The sequence below is a fragment of the Penicillium verrucosum genome (assembly GCF_028828655.1).
Source record: "Penicillium verrucosum strain IBT 35672 chromosome Unknown utg000001l_segment0_segment0, whole genome shotgun sequence".
In the NCBI taxonomy this organism is placed as follows: domain Eukaryota; kingdom Fungi; phylum Ascomycota; class Eurotiomycetes; order Eurotiales; family Aspergillaceae; genus Penicillium; species Penicillium verrucosum.
This window is the reverse complement of record NW_026643210.1, coordinates 1,602,967-1,620,595: the sequence shown is the minus strand read 5'-3', so window position 1 is coordinate 1,620,595 and position 17,629 is coordinate 1,602,967. Positions and strand designations below refer to the sequence as shown.

The window sequence follows — 17,629 nt, the reverse complement described above, 5'->3', positions numbered from 1 at the left end:
TGGAGACGGTGACATTTACAGAGCACAGGTAGTAAAACGAGTAACATATTTGGATACGGAAATACTCGAAAGGCAGTAGTGCACGTGAAAAGCCTAAATTGTAGAAGAAAAGCATAGAAATAAACTAAAGTGCTGGAGGTACGCGAAATTATTAGTGTAGAGTATGGCTACGTAGGCGAGGCTGTTGTGATATGAGGCTGGTGCAGATCAGGAAGCAAGCCGCGGCGCAGTAGTCGTCAGGTTGTCAGGTTGTCAGGTTGTCAGGTCGTAATTTACTAGTTGCTCCTAGTAGATCATAGTAGGGGGGTGGTAGTAGGTTATAATGACTAATAGAAGGTAATAAAGATAAATTACGACCGAGCGAGCTGTCAGGTTGTCAGGTGTGGCTAACTAGTAACGTACTTGGAGTTACTAGTAAACTTGGAGCTACTAGTAAAACGTCCCTAACAAACTGTCGCTCGTATTTTATCGGATACCTGACAGCCTGCCGGTTTGATACATAAATTACCTTACAGCTCCCTTTAGATTATAGGTATTACTAGCTATTACTAGTAGAGTACCCGTATTAGGATTATACCCTCTAGGTTGTAATACTAGTTATTACTAGTAATAACTAATTAACTAAAGCTGTCAGGTGTGTTTCGTGTATTATAGGTGAAATATAATAATGTTTATTATAGATTTATACCTACTACTAGTTATTACTAGGTAGGTCGAGGTATTATAGAATATAGCGTAATTAAAATTCTACTAGTAGCTATTAGTAAGAAGAAAAATCATAAAAAATAAAGTTAGTACTAGACTATTAGTATAGTTATTACTACCTATAACTAGTAGTATCTAATACTACGAGCCCTTTAATATAACTAGTAACTACTAACTATTACTAGTTAACTAGTTAGTTATATAAAATTAAAATTAGTAATATATAAGTATATATCTACCTAGGTAGTAGTAGTTATAGTAGCTACTAGTAATAATAGTAGTATAATAACTAGCTAACTTATAATATCTATATTACTACTAGCTCCTTAATATAACTAGTAATTACTAGTTAAATAAAATATTAATCTAAATAATCTAGCTAGTTAGTTAGTTAGAAGTCGAAAATAATTTAAAATAAAGAGGTAATAATAATAAATTCTATATAATTACTAGTAATTACTAGATATTTATAGATAAATTATAGTTCTATAATATAAAGAAGGTATATATATATATATTCCGAGTATATATACTATTTTATATTAATAAAAAGAGAATAATTACTAGTAATACTAGTAATACTAGTAACTTCTAGTATAACTAGTAATTACTAGATATTTATAGATAAATTATAGTTCTATAATATAAAGAAGGTATATATATATATATTCCGAGTATATATACTATTTTATATTAATAAAAAGAGAATAATTACTAGTAATACTAGTAATACTAGTAACTTCTAATATAACTAGTAATTATAAGATATATTAAAAAGATATTAGTATTATAGATACTACTAGTTATAGGTAGTAATAACTATACTAATAGTCTAGTACTAACTTTATTTTTTATGATTTTTCTTCTTACTAATAGCTACTAGTAGAATTTTAATTACGCTATATTCTATAATACCTCGACCTACCTAGTAATAACTAGTAGTAGGTATAAATCTATAATAAACATTATTATATTTCACCTATAATACACGAAACACACCTGACAGCTTTAGTTAATTAGTTATTACTAGTAATAACTAGTATTACAACCTAGAGGGTGTAATCCTGATACGGGTACTCTACTAGTAATAGCTAGTAATACCTATAATCTAAAGGGAGCTATAAGGTAATTTATGTATCAAACCGGCAGGCTGTCAGGTGTCCGATAAAATACGAGCGACAGTTTGTTAGGGACGTTTTACTAGTAGCTCCAAGTTTACTAGTAACTCCAAGTGCGTTACTAGTTAGCCACACCTGACAACCTAACAGCTCGCTCGGTCGTAATTTATCTTTATTACCTTCTATTAGTCATTATAACCTACTACCACCCCCCTACTATGACCTACTAGGAGCAACTAGTAAATTACGACCTGACAACCTGACAACCTGACAACCTGACGACCCCCTATTCCTCAATACCTCCCTATAGCTCAGTTTGCTCTACGGCTCAGCTCTATAAGTATAGGAAGTTATAGGAGAGTAAGGACGTACTAGAGGACTAGAGCGGGTCGGCAATGAGGGCGACACCAGTTTTAGTGACTTAGAAAAATTTGTACCTTCCTTTTCATCTTATCTAGTATAGTCACATTCCCCCCTAAGGAGACAAATGAAAATATTCTTGAACACAGAAAAAAATAGCCTCTCCCTTCAAAAATTACAGTGCTGTCAGGGTTCAAATGACACATTTGATCGACTCTCAAATAGGCAGTGATAGAAGCAAATTTTGTCCATCCAAGAGCTCTGATAAGCTTTTATACCCGACGACCTTCCTTATAAGCCTAGGAATCCCCGAGAATCAAGACTTCAATCAGGCATTCAATCTCAAATGGCCAAAGGGGTAGGAACCGGTATATCAGTAGAGGTGCTGATGGAAGAAGTCTGGGAGTTCCCAGAATCGATCGAGTCTTCGGCAGCAGCCTCCACCGGTGAACAATCTGGACGGTTACAAGTGGCATCAATGATACATATGCAATCTCGCTGGCAGAAGGCGCTGCCGTGGACAAAATGTGTTGAGCAGTAGGCGCCATGATGCTGGCAAAAGAAGGCATTGGCCGAGGTCGAACAGTTCAGACGATAAATCCAATCCTTCTTCGGACCGCTGTTGAGCCCTTTATCTCGGGGATCATCGGTAATAGGAATTGCCAAGCCTCTCACTGTGAGAAGCAATACGACTGACATGAGGCTGATCTGTCCATATGCACGAGGTATAAGTCAAAAAAAAGTAAAAGATATAAAAGTTCCTAGCATAAGGGAGACGAACCTGAGCCTTCATCTTGACTAACAGTCCATCACGGTTGAAGTATGTTTCGTAAAATGGATGTATAGACAAACTTGAACTTCCAGGTGTTCCGTTAGAAAGGCTCCGCCTTTTTATATCATTTCTCATAGTTAGTCCACAGCACCACGACAGATACAGCCTATCGCGGATCGGCGCAATGTCTTGTCCAGTATGCCTTTTTTTTAAAAAAAAAAAACAACCAAGCCAAATTTCTTTAGCACAGCTGACCATTAAAATCCCGCATACCAAGTATGTTGCTACCTAAAAAGCCCGTCCATATGGAGCTTTTTCTTTAGGGACAAAGGCACCCCCGTAAGGTCAGGTTGAATGTAACCTTGGAACAGTACTTTGAGTGGTCAAATATACGGCAACTCACGGCCGAGTCGCATATGGTAGCATGGCATTTTAGGGGCGCTAGCGCAGAGTCGAGAAATCTCATTTTAATCCTTGCTCTGTGTAAATGATAAGTGGACTGTTTACAAACCTACAGATATAACAGTATAAAGGACTTCGAGCTCGGGAGGCAATCATATTTCTACCTTTAAAACAAAGTTCCTCTTCGTTTTCCTTCGGTGATATCCAGTCCCACAAAATATTATATCCCGGATATCCCATTCCAGCCACACACGTCTTTCAAGTATCTCGCTACGTCAATCTTTACAGCCGTCGAGCTATCGTCTATTATGAGATATCAGACCCCCTGGCACCCCGAACATAAAGTCCCTATCGTGGATGGGAGATATCAGGATCCCAGAACGGGTGAAATCCGGCAAAACACCCGGACAGATACATTTCTTGGTCCTCCTTTTGTGCACGTTATATGGCTCAACATGCATGGGAATTCGACGTTTCGAGGTATCGGGGCTACGTTCGCCGCTTCAATCGACGATGTGTTCGTCGGCATTGCCGATCATGTGAGAGGAAACGTTTACAGCATCACCAGTATGAACGCAACCTTATACTCGGTGACCGTTGTTTGTTCGACCGAGAAGTCGGATATCGAGATTAGGGGTGTAATTCAAGACCTGCAGCAGCATTTGAACAAGGATGTAGTGGTTCCAGAGGAGGAACTAGCAGCCTTGCAAGCATGGAAAGAATCTAATGGATTCATTGAGAATGCGTTGCCAGAAGAGAGCGAGGGGCCTAATGCTTAATCTGGCGAAGAGGCGTAAATATAGTGGGCTCCGTCAACTTAACTGGGGGGTATCTTTGCGTGTGATAGATGCTGAAAACGCCGATAAGAGTTGCACTTCCATATACATGTATGTATCTTGACCATATCGTTCAATTATAGAAAGATAAATTAATATGAAGGGCTTAAATCGCATAGCTTTCACCTCTAAATCTATTAGAAGTACATAGTAAACGGCGTATGAATTGCCTGTTCGGGTTAGTTTTGTCTCTTTGAGTTTAGCGCCCTAATGCGCTGTTCGGAGACTAAAGAAGCAAGTCTTTCCAAAGCGATGGGCTAGGTACCCCCTCCTGCATGACTCGTTATTTCCAATAAACAGGTCAGAATGCGTCGCTTTGGCCTCTGTTGGCTATCTACAGCAAATAGCTTAGCTCTCGGACATCACACCCGAAGCACCGCAGGGCTTCCCTCTAAGACATTACACCGGAGCACCGCAGGGCTTAGCACAGGGGTTCATAGGAAAAGCATCGTATGTTGCCAATTTCATAGGATCCATTAGATAGTTACTAACAATGCACTTATCAGTTCGCGACCTTTTGTACAGGGATGAAATTCACGCGAGCTAATTCGTGAGAGCACAAGTGATATGTCGAATACTAAGGCCGAGTTCACCTGTGAATTCGGGTAACTAGACTGCGACAACGCCCACCAAAGTGGAGACACTTTTAGCGTCGCCAAGCAAAAATGCCTTATTTACAAGGCGCGTATTGGGGGGAAAGAAAGGAGCAGGAGAGCTAGAAAGTTGAAGGGGCGATAGGGAGGATTTCATAGAACCACGCAAGGCGACGTATAGGGCCATATAAAGCTAGACAAGAAGCCCAGCGCTAGGCCTTATGACTTATTTTGCGGAAATAATTTCAACCATCCGATATGGTGTAGTGGCTAACATCGCCGTCTCTCACACGGCAGCCGGGGGTTCGATTCCCCCTATCGGAGTTTTCCTTTTTTGTCTTTTTCTTTTTCCTTCATAGTATGTACTAACCAGAATTCGATTGCAGCTCCATCTCTGTAACCCACAATTGTAGTGACCGGATGATATCTAACGTTGTCGTAAAATAAAGAAGACAGAATATGCCACGAGAGAAACAGTAAATATATATCGGGTATGGTAATGAGTAGTAATGCAACAGGAGGTATCATAAAGAAAACAAAGAAATAGCAAAACTAGAAGAACAACCACTGCCCAACCCGTTGAGCTTTACCCCAAGCACCCGCCTTCTTCTCCATAACCAGACCCTCAGGCCCATCCTCTTGAGACGGATCATAGCGATCCGTCCTCAAATCCATATTAGACTTCCTCACAAAGCTAGTTCTCTTGATCAGCTTCCAAGCCAGGAACATGAAAATCATGACCGGAATTTCAATATAAAACGAGACAAAATCGACCTTCTTGAAATGCGGGCTGAAGCACTTCCACCCTTGAACAAGAACAAGAACTATATTCAGCCCAACAGCAAAGATCGGACCATACGGATAAGTCCAGTTCTTAAAAGGAAGAAGGTGCTCTATACCCTGAGCCCGGATCGCCGAGCGGAATCGCAGAGAAGCAAGACCGATACAAATCCACGAGAGCTGGTTTGAGACACCGACGATATTCTGCAGCCAAGACCACAACTGTCCAGCGCCGATATAGCTGGCACCGAAGCAGAGACCGCTGATCACGGATGTCGCGAGGACAGCCACCCACGGAACCTGGAAACGGTTGAGCTGACCGAAGAATTTGGGCGCATACCCATCGACAGCGAGAGTGAATAGAAGTCTAGATCCGGCAAAGAGGGCATGGTTCGCGGCTGAAATGACCGAAGTCATGATGACGGCATTGATGAAGCTGCCAGCAACTGCGGAACCAGCCTGCTGGAAGACGATTGTGAAGGGGCTGGTCTTTGTGTCACCATCGGAGAGACCGGGGTAGTCATATGGTACATTGAGGCCGACAATGAGGATTGAGAGGAGGTAGAAAAGAAGAATACGCCAGAAGACGTTGCGGACGACTTTTGGCATAGTTTTCGCAGGGCTTTTGGTTTCACCTGCTGTGATGGCAATGGATTCGGTGCCGCCACTGTTTTACTGTTAGAGTGAAGCTCATTTAGCATAAGGAATGATGAGATGGGGTCACATACTATGCGAAGGAGGCTGTGACGAATACTGATGCAAAGCCGCCGATTCCACCAACGAAGGGTGCATCGCCTTTGTGCCAATTTTTGCCGCCGATGTACTCGTGGTCTGTATTTCCACCGCAGTTCACGGCAATACCAAGGATGATGAAGATCTAGAAAGCGAATTAGCTGGGCGTACGGATGTTTTATAAGGGATGACACTCACAATAATGGTGATGACTTTGAGTAAACTCAACCAGTATTCAACCTAGATGAGAATGGTCAGATCAAGTGAAATAGAGTGGAAGTCATCTACACATACCTCGCCATAAACCTTCACAGATAAGACGTTTAATGCAATGACAACAACCAAAAAGATTAGACTGATTGCCCAACCGGGAAAATGATCAGTCCAATACTGCAATAAAAGCTGCAACGCAATGATATCTGATGCAGTAGAGACAGCATCATTAAACCAATAATTCCAAGTCAATGCGAATCCAAGGGCATCATCCACGAAGCGACTATAAAACAAGTCAGTAACCATCCGGTCAGAGCAAATTCAAGTAATACTCACCCAGCATAGGTACAGAAAGATCCAGCAACAGGCATAAAAGCCGCCATCTCACCAAGACACAGCATAGTGACAAAGACAATACCACCACAGATAGCGTATGCAATAAGTGTTGAAGCAGGCCCACCCTTAGCGAGTGAGGATCCCGTTCCAAGGAACAGACCGGTGCCGATAGTACCGCCAATAGCGATCATCTGCACCTGACGCCCAGACAAGCGGCGAGCCAGCTTGTCTGCATTGACAAATGGGTTTGTCTGGTAATCATCGCCTGTTGTGTCTTGAGCCTTGGAGGGCTCTGCTCCGGGCTGTTTCTCGATATCGGCCATGATGCGGAGATCGAGATGGATACGAAAGTATCCTCTAATTTTGTGTTAGTACAATATATCATCGACACATATAAACAAATAAAAAGAAAGGCAATGTCACCACTTACCTATATGTTCCAACCCTAAGTCGCGTGACCCACACTAACTAGTTGCACCAAATTATATTTGATACATGGACCCTGAGTACTCCGTAGTCAAAATAAGGTACAATATAAATACAAAGAAGAAAAAAAAAAGGCCAAAAGAAGACTTTTACTCGCCGATGGCGTGATTGAAGCCATCGATGAGTGGACGGGGCTGACCCGTGCGAATGCGACGTTGATGTGTCAAGGAAATCTCCGCTCCCCACATGCCCAATTTGGGGGTTGCTGAGTTTATATATTGCACTTATATTGTATGTAGCTTATTTAGACATCTATGTTATGCTATTGTCTGAAAAATTATCGCTTTCATATTCACTATGCTTTTAAACCTCGCCGGAAAAGAGATTTTTTTGGTTGGAAAAAAATATACGCCATATAAGACCTTACAAACCCATGAAACAATCCATGAAATGTACATTAACCAAGCAGTCCACTGGCCAAAGCCTCCAGATCTCCCAGAGTCTCGATAGGCTTGACGGAAGCCTGACTCTTCTTGCTCTTGGGCTTGTCGTCGTCGCTGTCCGGCTCGGCAAAAGAAACACGCTGCTTCTTGCTGGGCCGGGGCTCGTCGCGCTCGGAAGCAGAGTCTGAATCGGAGCCAGGGATCTCGAAAGGCACATGGGGGAGATGCGAGAGACCGCCTTCCTCCTCCGACATATCGGCCTCGGCCTCGGCCCGTTCGCGCGCCTTGCGCTTCTCCTTCTTCTCGCGGCGCTTCTCGCGCATAACCTCTTTGTCCTCGATATCGGCCTGGCGTGTGCGCTCCGTCTCGCCCTCGAGGAACTTCTCGCGCTGGGCGTTGGCGTCGCCGCGGGCCTTGAACGCGTCTTCGTCTTCCATTTCGTACACCTCGTGGGCATTGCCCTCGTCGTCGTAGACCAATTTTGTACCCTTGCCCTTGAACTTGAGGAGCTTCTTCTTCGACTTGAGCAGCTTCTCGCGTCGCTTCGAGTCGATGAGTAGTGGGTCCTGGCCTTCCAAGCGCACCATCTTGACGCCCTTGGCGTCTTTGGTCTTTGGCTCGGCATCGGAGTCGTCCGAGTCGGAAGAATCGCTGTCCTCGCCGAGCTCTGCGTCGCCTGCGGCGAAGCGGCGCTTGACTGAGAGGAAGTCGGCATCCTCGTCGGCCTCGTCGTCGATCTCGGCACCGGCATCCTTGGGGGCGTCGGTAGCCACCATCGTGCCATCGTCGTTGATGAGCTTCGAGTAGTGCTCCGCCAGCACGCCCTGGTTGCGTCGCTCGAACATACGGTCGTATCGTGTCCGCACCTCCTTCTCGTCCTTCTTCTTCTCTGTTTCTGAGTCGTCATCACCGGACATGTGTGCCATTCTCCAGGATTCATTCTTCCGCTCCTTCGCATCGTCACCCTTGATAAACTTAATACGCGGAGCACCGGGAAGACCCAGACTGGCCGCATACTCTTCCAAGGGAAGTTCCTTGATCTTAAAGGTCTCCTTGTCTTTTTGCACGTAAATCGACTTGACATAGGAGATGAAAGCTTTCTGGCCCAGATACTTCAGGTCTGGATCCTTGAAGCACATGTTTTGCAGCTGATTCTTCACACTCTGCTGCTTGTTCGATTTGATGTTGATCTTCTCAATAGGCACTTTCTTGTGCTCGAGCTGCTTAAGGAATCCCTTCTCCTCGCTAGGGTCTAGGAAGAGCACAGCACGACCAACACGCTCATAACGGGCCGTCCGTCCGACACGATGAATGTAGGTATCGGCGTCTTCGGGACAGTCCATCTGGATAACCCAATCGACAGCAGGGAAATCCAGACCACGAGCAACAACATCAGTAGCGAAAAGAACAGCATGTTGGGCCTGAGAGAACTTCGTGGTGATATCCAGTCGTCCTCCCTGTTTCTGTCGCCCGTGCAGATGGAGCAAAGAAATACCAGGCTGCAATTGTCTTAGTGATTCGTATACGTAGCGAACTTGCTTGCCCGATGACAAAAAGACCACTGTCTTAGATTTGAGGTTGCTGCGAATGAAACTCCAAAGGGTATCAAGCTTCTGCGGAAGTGGAGTAACGGTGTAGTGTTGCTGGAGAGTTGAGGGAGTGGCGGAGGCGGCTGCTTCGTGGACTGAGACATATTCGGGTTCCTGCAGACTCAAACGAGCCAAATCACCGACCTTCTTGGTCTGGGTGGCACTGAATAGCATAGTCTGGCGCTGTTTGGGGAGATGGTCGAGGATAGCATCCACGGTCTTCTGGAAACCCATGTCCATGATGCGATCGGCTTCGTCCAGCACCAGCATCTGTAAGTTATTTGTCTCAAACATAGCCGTCTGATCCAAATGTTGCAACATGCGACCAGGTGTGCAAACCAGGATGTTCATACGTCCCAGACGATCTTGTTCCTCGCGCAGACTCTTTCCGCCGATAATCAATCCAGCAGAGAAATTGTGGTATCTTCCGATCTTGCGAAGCACCTCAAAGATTTGAATCGCTAGTTCACGTGTAGGCGAAAGGACGAGTGCGCCGAGACCATCCAACTCGGTCCACTTCTTGCGATAGAGATTCTCGAGAATGGGTACTAGAAAGGCGAGGGTCTTTCCGCTACCGGTTTTGGCGGCACCAAGGATATCGCGCCCCTTGAATGCATGGTTGATAGCACGCGATTGAATGTCGGTAAGGGTTTTGAAATGAGAGGCTGAAAGACCCTTGGCTGTTGGTTCGGAGAGTGGGAGATCGGAGAAGTTTTTGACGGGAGCTTTGAGATCGAGATCCTCGACCTGTTTGACGAGGGTAGCTAAGCTATCCTCGCCACGCTTTCTTTTCAAGACCCGTCCTGTGTCCTGGTGAGACTTTGACTTCCCTTTAACTGTCCGCGGCGCCATGATGTGGTTTGAGTTGAATCTTGAAAGTTAGCGGGCGGTGAAAACAACTTTTTTTCTTCTTGGGAATGAAAAACGAAGGCGGTAGGTAAAGCGGTGAGGAACTATAACCAGGTACATAGGTTATGAGATCTAACTAACTAGTTAACTAGTTATACTAGATCTTTTGAGATCTTCAGCTTATTTGTAGTCCTGTCTCATATGGAATATCTGACATTCTTTTGGGCCACTACATGTGTCCTAAAGTCTCATCAAGGAGAGACATAAGCGGACGACACATATTGTTATGTGTTCCAAACAGCTAACTAAACCCGCCCGCGCGGTTTGGCGCTGACTCAGCGGCTGATAAGCCCGCAGTCTTATCTATTGTGAGGCCTCGATCTCATGAGCGCCAGGAACATTTCTACATCAAAAGAATCCGTCGAAGGCAATATGTCGGACGACCACAAGGATTTCCTCGACTCTCTAGAAAAAGAGGCCACCGAGTATAACAAGGTATGTCCCCCTCTACGAGGTATACATCTATACTCAGACTGACACGCGACACAGGATGTCGAGATCGACCGCATTCGCAAGGCATTCAGCCTCGACTCGTAAGTCCAATCTTCCACAAGCTCTGCAATACACCACCGCCCTTTCTACATTCTCCACGGATATTAACCCATTACAGGTATGCCGTCCTGGACCTCCAACCCGGTGTTACGGAAAAAGACATCAAAGTCCAATACCGCAAGATCTCGCTTCTGATTCACCCCGATAAAACCAAGAACCCTGCTGCTCCAGATGCCTTCGATCGCCTCAAGAAAGCACAGACAGCTCTCCTAGACGAGAAGCAACGCGAATACCTAGACGAATGTATCTCCGACGCGCGCCGCCTGTTGATCCGCGAACACAAGTACACACTCGACTCCCCCGAGCTGAAGACCGAAGAATTCAAGGTCGAGTGGCGGAAGAAGACGGTCCAAGTGCTATTAGAAGAAGAAGCGCGACGACGACGACAACTCAAGGCGCGCTTGCAGGAGGAAGGTCGTGAGCAACGGAAGGAAGAGGAAGAGCTTGAGGCGCGCAAGCGGAAGCGCGACAATGACAAGAAGTGGGAGGATACGCGAGAAGAGCGCATTGGCAGCTGGCGGGATTTCCAGAAGGGGCGCAAACCTAGTGGTGATGAGAAGAAGAAAAAGAAGAAGATGAAGGTACTGGGCTGATTTGACGTTCTTTTTCTTTTTTTTCTTTTTTCTTCTTCTTCTGAGCGTTGCTGGCGTTTGGGGATCTACTCGTATGAATTGTCACGGCCACGGCCGCAATCCAAGCATTTTTCCAGGTTCATTCAGTAAATTGTACTATGTATTATACACACGCATGTGTATCCGCGATATCCAAAGATCCACGAGAATCTACCGAGTTCCACCGAGGAGTTGCGGGGAGACGCGGGGGTTCCGGGAAGATTCCAATTTTGTTACATCTGACGAGGTTGAACTGTCTGTAGGTGAACAGATATATCTATATCTACATACATATATGCACACATATGCACAGATATACTTGACATGCGTGATATCCCCGCAGTGGATTAAGTTGTGTCTCCCCGAGAAACCAACACCCCGCCCCGAACCTCTCCCTGTCAACCTCACCCCAACACAAGCATGACTGAACCGACAGCAAAGAATGCGCCATACCGGCCGCAAGATCATCTCAGACCATTTCCACCACTGTCACCAGAAATATCCGAACCATTGAAACAATCAAGCCCCTCCAACCAAGAAGCCGAGCCGAACCAGAATGGAACAGCCCACACGAACAAACAACCCTCCAATGACTCAACCAGCGACGAAACAATGCCCCCTCTCCCAACTGTGATCGCACGAATCCACACCCGCGTACAAGCCTTCCTAAATGAACCCCACGCCCCGGACACGCTGCTAGCCTCCGTGCAGCGGCAAACGCGCATCTCGCTAGAAGTAGTCAGCACCGCACTGCAGCGATACAAGCTCTCGGAACTCTCCGTCTCCTACAACGGCGGAAAAGACTGTCTAGTCCTGCTAATTCTGTTTCTGGCTGGTTTGCACCCAACTCGCACCCGCAATGACGCACACCCCACCACCGCAAACGCAAATAATACAAACCCCTCCCCCGCAGACCTCGAAGCCGAGGCCCAAATAGCCGCTGCGAGGGTTATCCCGGCGATCTATGCGCTCCCGCCTGATCCCTTCGATGCAGTCGAAGACTTCGTCGTCTCTTCTGCTGAAGCTTATCATCTCGCTATTACAAAATACACAACTGCGCCGCCGGATTCGACGCTCCGGTCCAGCTTTGAGGATTATCTGGCGCGTCACCCTGGGATTCGGGCCATATTTGTTGGTACACGACGAACGGATCCTCACGGTGCGCAGCTGACGCACTTTGATCGGACGGATGGGGGCTGGCCTGATTTTGTTCGCGTGCATCCCGTGATTGATTGGCATTATGCGGAGATTTGGGCATTCATTCGGCATCTGGATCTGAGGTATTGTTCGCTCTATGATGAGGGATATACTAGTCTTGGTGGCACATCTGATACCCATCCTAATCCGAGATTGCGGACTGGGGCTCAGGCTGACGGACAGTATCTTCCTGCTTATCAGCTCACGGAGGACCTAGAGGAAAGACTTGGGCGCAATTGATTCGAATAGTGCGGATTGTCTTAACTGTGTATAGATTGGGATCCATATCTCATTGAACGCCTCTTGCGGATAGATTGCTTTGCACGTTACGGTTGTGCTCACGCACCTTGGATTGAACATGGACACTTGCAAGGAGTAATTTTGGTCTTGAATAATATCATATTAGACTGCGCAACCCACTAAGGTGCGATAGTGTTCTTCGAAGGAAGTGTTGAAACATGCATCTTGTCTGTCACATATGCTGAAAACATGCAAAGTCCATATAACTGCGAAAGAAAAAGAGCATTTCTCATCCTCCCGTCAAATTCCATAAGAATGCAAACCGAACTCCATAATAATATCGTGTAGAGTGGTCTAAAAATGCCGTGAAGTGTCGAAACGGAAAACAATTGAAAATCATATCGTGAATCGTGAATCATGAAACAATCATAAAAGAAATGCAAGGCTGAGCCATACATCGTCAATACATTCTGCGAATGGTAACAGATGCTGCGGTTTTGGATATTCGAGAGCACCCTGGAGCGGTGCTGATCATCTTATCCCGTATGGATAAGATGCTGTAAAGCATCCCATGCAAATACAGATATGCGTGGGAGCATTTTGCTCAACAGGTTTAATTAAGTGCACGACCGAGCCGGGGAGAGAATGATCATGGGAGAAGAAGAAGCGGGGGATACAGATCCCGCTCTGATATTCTCTTTGCGAGACCCCATAGTCGGCGAGTCCGGCATGACAGTCTTGGAAGAACCACCAGAGAGATCAGTGTAAGAGCGACGACTTAGTGACAAGGCTCGACTGCGATAGGCGGGTGTGTGGTCAAGAGCGTTGAGGCTCCGAGTCGACAAGGAACTGCTTCGTGCACTGCTGGAGGGATTTTTCACGTGTGGGTGGCTGTGAGATCAATTAGAATGGGTTGAATTACGACGCAATGTAAGTATTCGGCACATACCAAGGAGAGATCGAGGTTGCCGGGGTCCAGTTAGAGCCCACTCCAGCTGGAGATGTGTAGCTGACTTGGGAGTTCGGGGTAAGATGAGAGCCACGTTTCATGCCAGGGGATGGAGTAGATCCCTGAACCACTTCAACCGAGTAGTTGTACTCTCCGGCGCGGTAAGCACGACGTTCGTTGCTCTGTTGCTTTAGAACCTTTTGGGCCTTGGTATCAGCAAAGCGCAGAAGCAGTTTCACCCCATCACCCTTAGTGACATTGTGGAATTCCATCAGGACCTTTTCGGCAACATCACGGTTCTCGAAGCTACAAATCAAGTTTCAGTCTTCAGCCAGAACAAGTCATGAGGGTCAAGCAATTTGGGCTATGTTACCGTGCGAAGCCCACTTCCTTGCTCACACCTGTCTTCTCATCGCGACTGATTTTCTCCGAAACAACACGCCACGGCTCGAAATGACGACGCAGGTCCTAACAACCTTATTAGAATTTAACTAGACAGGACAAGGGTGGGGTTTTTATAACTCACAGCTTCAGTCCAATCGATTGGAATGTTGGTGCAGTATATATTGGTAGAAGACTTGTCTTCCAGGTCCTTCAGGCGAGAGTTGCGAGATTTCTGGGCGAAGCTAGCTTGGTAGCCGAGGTAAAAGAAACCGCGAATGCAGTTCTCGCAGGATTCGAAGCTGTAATACTGCACAAAGCCGAATCTGCAAAAGAATCAGAATATGCCATCGGAAAGAAAGTTCGTGGTGCAGGTACCCTTTGCAGAGACTGGTGTCCAGGTCCACGATCGCCTTGCAACGCTCAATCTTTCCGAAACGGGCTGCGTAGGCATTCAACATCTCATCGGTGGTCTCGGGCAAGAATCCTCTGATGTAGACATTGGTTATACCCTCACGGTTCTCCAGACACTTGGCGAGTGTCAACTCAGACGGGTTAGTCCACATGGCAGGCACCGCACGTGGAATGGCAGGTTCTTGTTGGGTCAGAGCCTCCAGGTCTTGAATGACGTATCCGTTCGGAGTCTTCATCATCTGAAGGGGAAGCGAGAGCGACCCAAGCTGCGAGGGAACCATACCTCCGTAAGAGTAACCAGACATGGAACCGCCATCCATGCCAGAAACAAGGGCCGAAGGATAGTAATGAATTTGACCAGTATTTTCCGCCTGAACTCCCTTCTGGCCATCAGACACATTCCATGTAGCCTGCTTGTTGGTTGTTCCATCATTCATGTCGTAGTTCATCATGTAGGGCCACGACGAATATCCACCAGCCACCACAGGACTGACGTTCGGATAAACACCCGTTGGAAGATAAGAGAACTGACCCATCTGATCGTTCTGACCAGAGACACCGTTGGGAACAAAGGATGAGACGGTCGGAACGCCATTGAAAACGGTGGAATTAGGAACCAGGATGAATGGCCTGTTGTATGCACGGTTCGTATTCGACCAATCCATGTTTGTGTTCACTTGGACGGGTGCGGTGCCCTTTGGGCCGTTGAACTTGGGACGAGAGTTCTGCAGATTCAATCCTCTGAAAAGATTGGCAACGCTGCTATCACGGGAACTCGGATTGGTGGAGTGCTGGTACCTGGGGCCATAGGGTGTACGAGGCTCATTTTGATTGTAATGTCCAGACTGGGAGCTTGATGTCTGACCAGAGCCAGAACCAGAGCCAGAGGAGCTCGTGTGTTGGGAGCCCTGGGAGCCCTGGGCATGCATGATGAAGGGCATACACTAGATATCGACTTTGTCAGCTGACTATTCGGTGTTGACAAACAGACAAATGACAAGGGCTTAATGGACGGTCCCTTTGGCCTCCATTTCGCAAAACGCCCCATTGAAATGGGCTCAGCAGCATGAAACCCACCTGGGAAAGCTCCTGCTCCAAATTATATAGACAGTTCTGACAAGGAAGTCTAGCTACTGTTCAAGTATGCCAGGGTCAGCCAAAACGGAGACTGGGGAGGATAGTAGAACATGACCACAATTGAGGGGATGACCTACCTGTTGTCGAGGATGCAACCGGCCGTCTGATGATAACTCGAAACGAAGACAAGGTACGTGGGGATGAGGTATACGGCAACGAAAGTCTGGATGATCTTGGGATCGAGAATGGGATAAATGGGCCAGGTCGAAACCGATGGCAAAAGAAATGGGGGGTATAGAGGGATAGGATGGGGATGGATGAGGATGGAAAGATGAGATGGATGGAAAACTCCCAGGAAGAAAGAATGGCAGAGCTTGTAAGGAAAGAGCGTAATAATCGGAAGAGAAGGAGCTATGGGGGGAGACTGGAGTGTGTTTGGGGGAAGGGAAAGGGAAGTCACGGGGAGAGACAATTATATACGTGTACCTAGAAACTGTATAATATCAACTGATATTGGTATATTGTCTATGTCCCGAAGACATAGGAACACAAATCGGAAACCCTAGACTTGATTCCATCGAGAAAGAGAATGCTAATTTGCAATTTTATGTCCTGAAATCCACATCTATAAGAAATAGCAGTAGGTACTGAGTTGAGGGGGATATCCAAAGAAAGGAAAGTGCTCAGTGGACTTCACTCAAAATGCAAGGGACTTATTGAGACTTCTCCTGCAACCACTTGTAAACCACAGAGAAATCCTTACCACGGTGCTCCTCCTCAACAGCCTTATATACCTCACAAGCCTGGGTACCCAGGGCGAGAGGAGTATTAGACTGCTCGGCAGCCGCAAGAGCCAAACGGAGATCCTTGTGCATCAGACTCACCCCGAATCCGCCCTCATAGCCACGCGATGCGGGGGATGTCTCAACGACACCAGGAACGGGGTTGTTAACCTCGGAGGGCCAGCAACGACCAGTAGACGAATTAATCATTTCCGCCAAGGCCTTGGGCTCGAGTCCCCAGCGAACACCGAGGTTCATAGCCTCGGCGGTAGCGATATTATTCAGAGCCAAAATGTAGTTATTGGCGAGTTTGCCGGACACACCAGCACCAGGCTCACCAAGATGCCAGGCCTTCTTACCCATCAAAGCGAGCACACCGCGGATACGCTCAAGCAGTTCGCCTGACTGTGAAGAGGCGCCGAACATGAATGACAGCGTTCCTGCGCGAGCACCAACCACACCTCCTGATACGGGAGCGTCAACGAAGCGGCCGGTTTGCGTGGTGTGGATTGCGTTTGCGATATCCTTGGATGTGACGGGGTCAATGGTAGATGCGTCAATGAAGAGACGCTCCTGCCCGAGCGGTGGCAACGGCCCATGTTTGAGGATAGAGTGGAACACGTCAATGACATGCTGAGACTCCGGGAGACTGGTAACCATGACTACCTAAACGGTATACAGAATTTAAGCACAGTCCATGCCGAAAAGCCATTAGCTCGGCCGCAGGCTAAGACCCGCACGGCAGATAACCACTTACCGATTTCTCGGCGACCTCGCGCGCACTTTGAGCGCTCTCGACTTGGCCTTCATTGGCGCCTGCGCCATTGCTTTGTGCGGTCTCCTGTGCCTCTCCAACGAATTGTTTCATAACATCTTCATTGACATCGCGCACAATCAAAGTATCAGATGCGGGGATCTTGGCGCGCAGGTTTTTGGCCATGTGGTAACCTGGGGTAATTAGCTAATGCAAATGCAATACAAACAACCCATAGTCCATCATATAGCCGAGGTTGTATATCCGAGGTCCTCGCTGCAGATCTCACAACATACCCATTTGCCCCAGTCCGACAAAGCCCCACGTCGCGTCACGGTGTATAGTTGTGGAGAAAGCCCGGGCCTGGCTGGACGGCCAGCGTCGGGGGTCCACTGCGGACACATGGAAGCAAGTCGCCCTCCGTGGCAGGGACATGGCCGTTCGGAGACTCATTTTTT

At 46.9% G+C, this 17,629-nt stretch overlaps 8 protein-coding genes across 8 annotated transcripts; 3 read left to right on the top strand and 5 right to left on the bottom strand.

Moving 5' to 3' along the window:
- Window positions 1–2,525: 2,525 nt before the first annotated feature.
- N7516_000614 (uncharacterized protein) lies at window positions 2,526–2,882 on the bottom strand (the record flags this gene model as incomplete). The annotated part of the gene is made up of 1 exon (XM_057213336.1): window positions 2,526–2,882. One exon carries the CDS (start codon window positions 2,880–2,882, stop codon window positions 2,526–2,528), a length of 357 nt encoding a protein of 118 aa, XP_057075219.1.
- Window positions 2,883–3,812: 930 nt separating this feature from the next.
- N7516_000613 (uncharacterized protein) lies at window positions 3,813–4,136 on the top strand (the record flags this gene model as incomplete). The annotated part of the gene is made up of 1 exon (XM_057213335.1): window positions 3,813–4,136. One exon carries the CDS (start codon window positions 3,813–3,815, stop codon window positions 4,134–4,136), a length of 324 nt encoding a protein of 107 aa, XP_057075218.1.
- Window positions 4,137–5,338: 1,202 nt separating this feature from the next.
- On the bottom strand, window positions 5,339–7,170 carry N7516_000612 (amino acid permease; the record flags this gene model as incomplete). The annotated part of the gene is made up of 5 exons (XM_057213334.1): window positions 5,339–6,233; window positions 6,295–6,443; window positions 6,497–6,538; window positions 6,593–6,794; window positions 6,848–7,170. 5 exons carry the CDS (start codon window positions 7,168–7,170, stop codon window positions 5,339–5,341), a joined length of 1,611 nt encoding a protein of 536 aa, XP_057075217.1.
- A 560-nt stretch (window positions 7,171–7,730) lies between these two features.
- On the bottom strand, window positions 7,731–10,157 carry dbp4 (RNA-dependent ATPase HCA4; the record flags this gene model as incomplete). Its single annotated transcript, XM_057213333.1, has 1 exon — window positions 7,731–10,157. The coding sequence occupies one exon, from the start codon at window positions 10,155–10,157 to the stop codon at window positions 7,731–7,733; it is 2,427 nt and encodes an 808-aa protein (XP_057075216.1).
- A 429-nt stretch (window positions 10,158–10,586) lies between these two features.
- N7516_000610 (uncharacterized protein) lies at window positions 10,587–11,359 on the top strand (the record flags this gene model as incomplete). Its single annotated transcript, XM_057213332.1, has 3 exons — window positions 10,587–10,649; window positions 10,704–10,747; window positions 10,825–11,359. 3 exons carry the CDS (start codon window positions 10,587–10,589, stop codon window positions 11,357–11,359), a joined length of 642 nt encoding a protein of 213 aa, XP_057075215.1.
- A 438-nt stretch (window positions 11,360–11,797) lies between these two features.
- N7516_000609 (FAD synthase) lies at window positions 11,798–12,814 on the top strand (the record flags this gene model as incomplete). Its single annotated transcript, XM_057213331.1, has 1 exon — window positions 11,798–12,814. One exon carries the CDS (start codon window positions 11,798–11,800, stop codon window positions 12,812–12,814), a length of 1,017 nt encoding a protein of 338 aa, XP_057075214.1.
- Window positions 12,815–13,431: 617 nt separating this feature from the next.
- On the bottom strand, window positions 13,432–15,487 carry N7516_000608 (uncharacterized protein; the record flags this gene model as incomplete). Its single annotated transcript, XM_057213330.1, has 5 exons — window positions 13,432–13,705; window positions 13,764–14,069; window positions 14,137–14,231; window positions 14,290–14,470; window positions 14,523–15,487. 5 exons carry the CDS (start codon window positions 15,485–15,487, stop codon window positions 13,432–13,434), a joined length of 1,821 nt encoding a protein of 606 aa, XP_057075213.1.
- Window positions 15,488–16,348: 861 nt separating this feature from the next.
- On the bottom strand, window positions 16,349–17,624 carry N7516_000607 (uncharacterized protein; the record flags this gene model as incomplete). Its single annotated transcript, XM_057213329.1, has 3 exons — window positions 16,349–17,083; window positions 17,175–17,365; window positions 17,468–17,624. The coding sequence occupies 3 exons, from the start codon at window positions 17,622–17,624 to the stop codon at window positions 16,349–16,351; spliced, it is 1,083 nt and encodes a 360-aa protein (XP_057075212.1).
- Window positions 17,625–17,629: the final 5 nt, after the last annotated feature.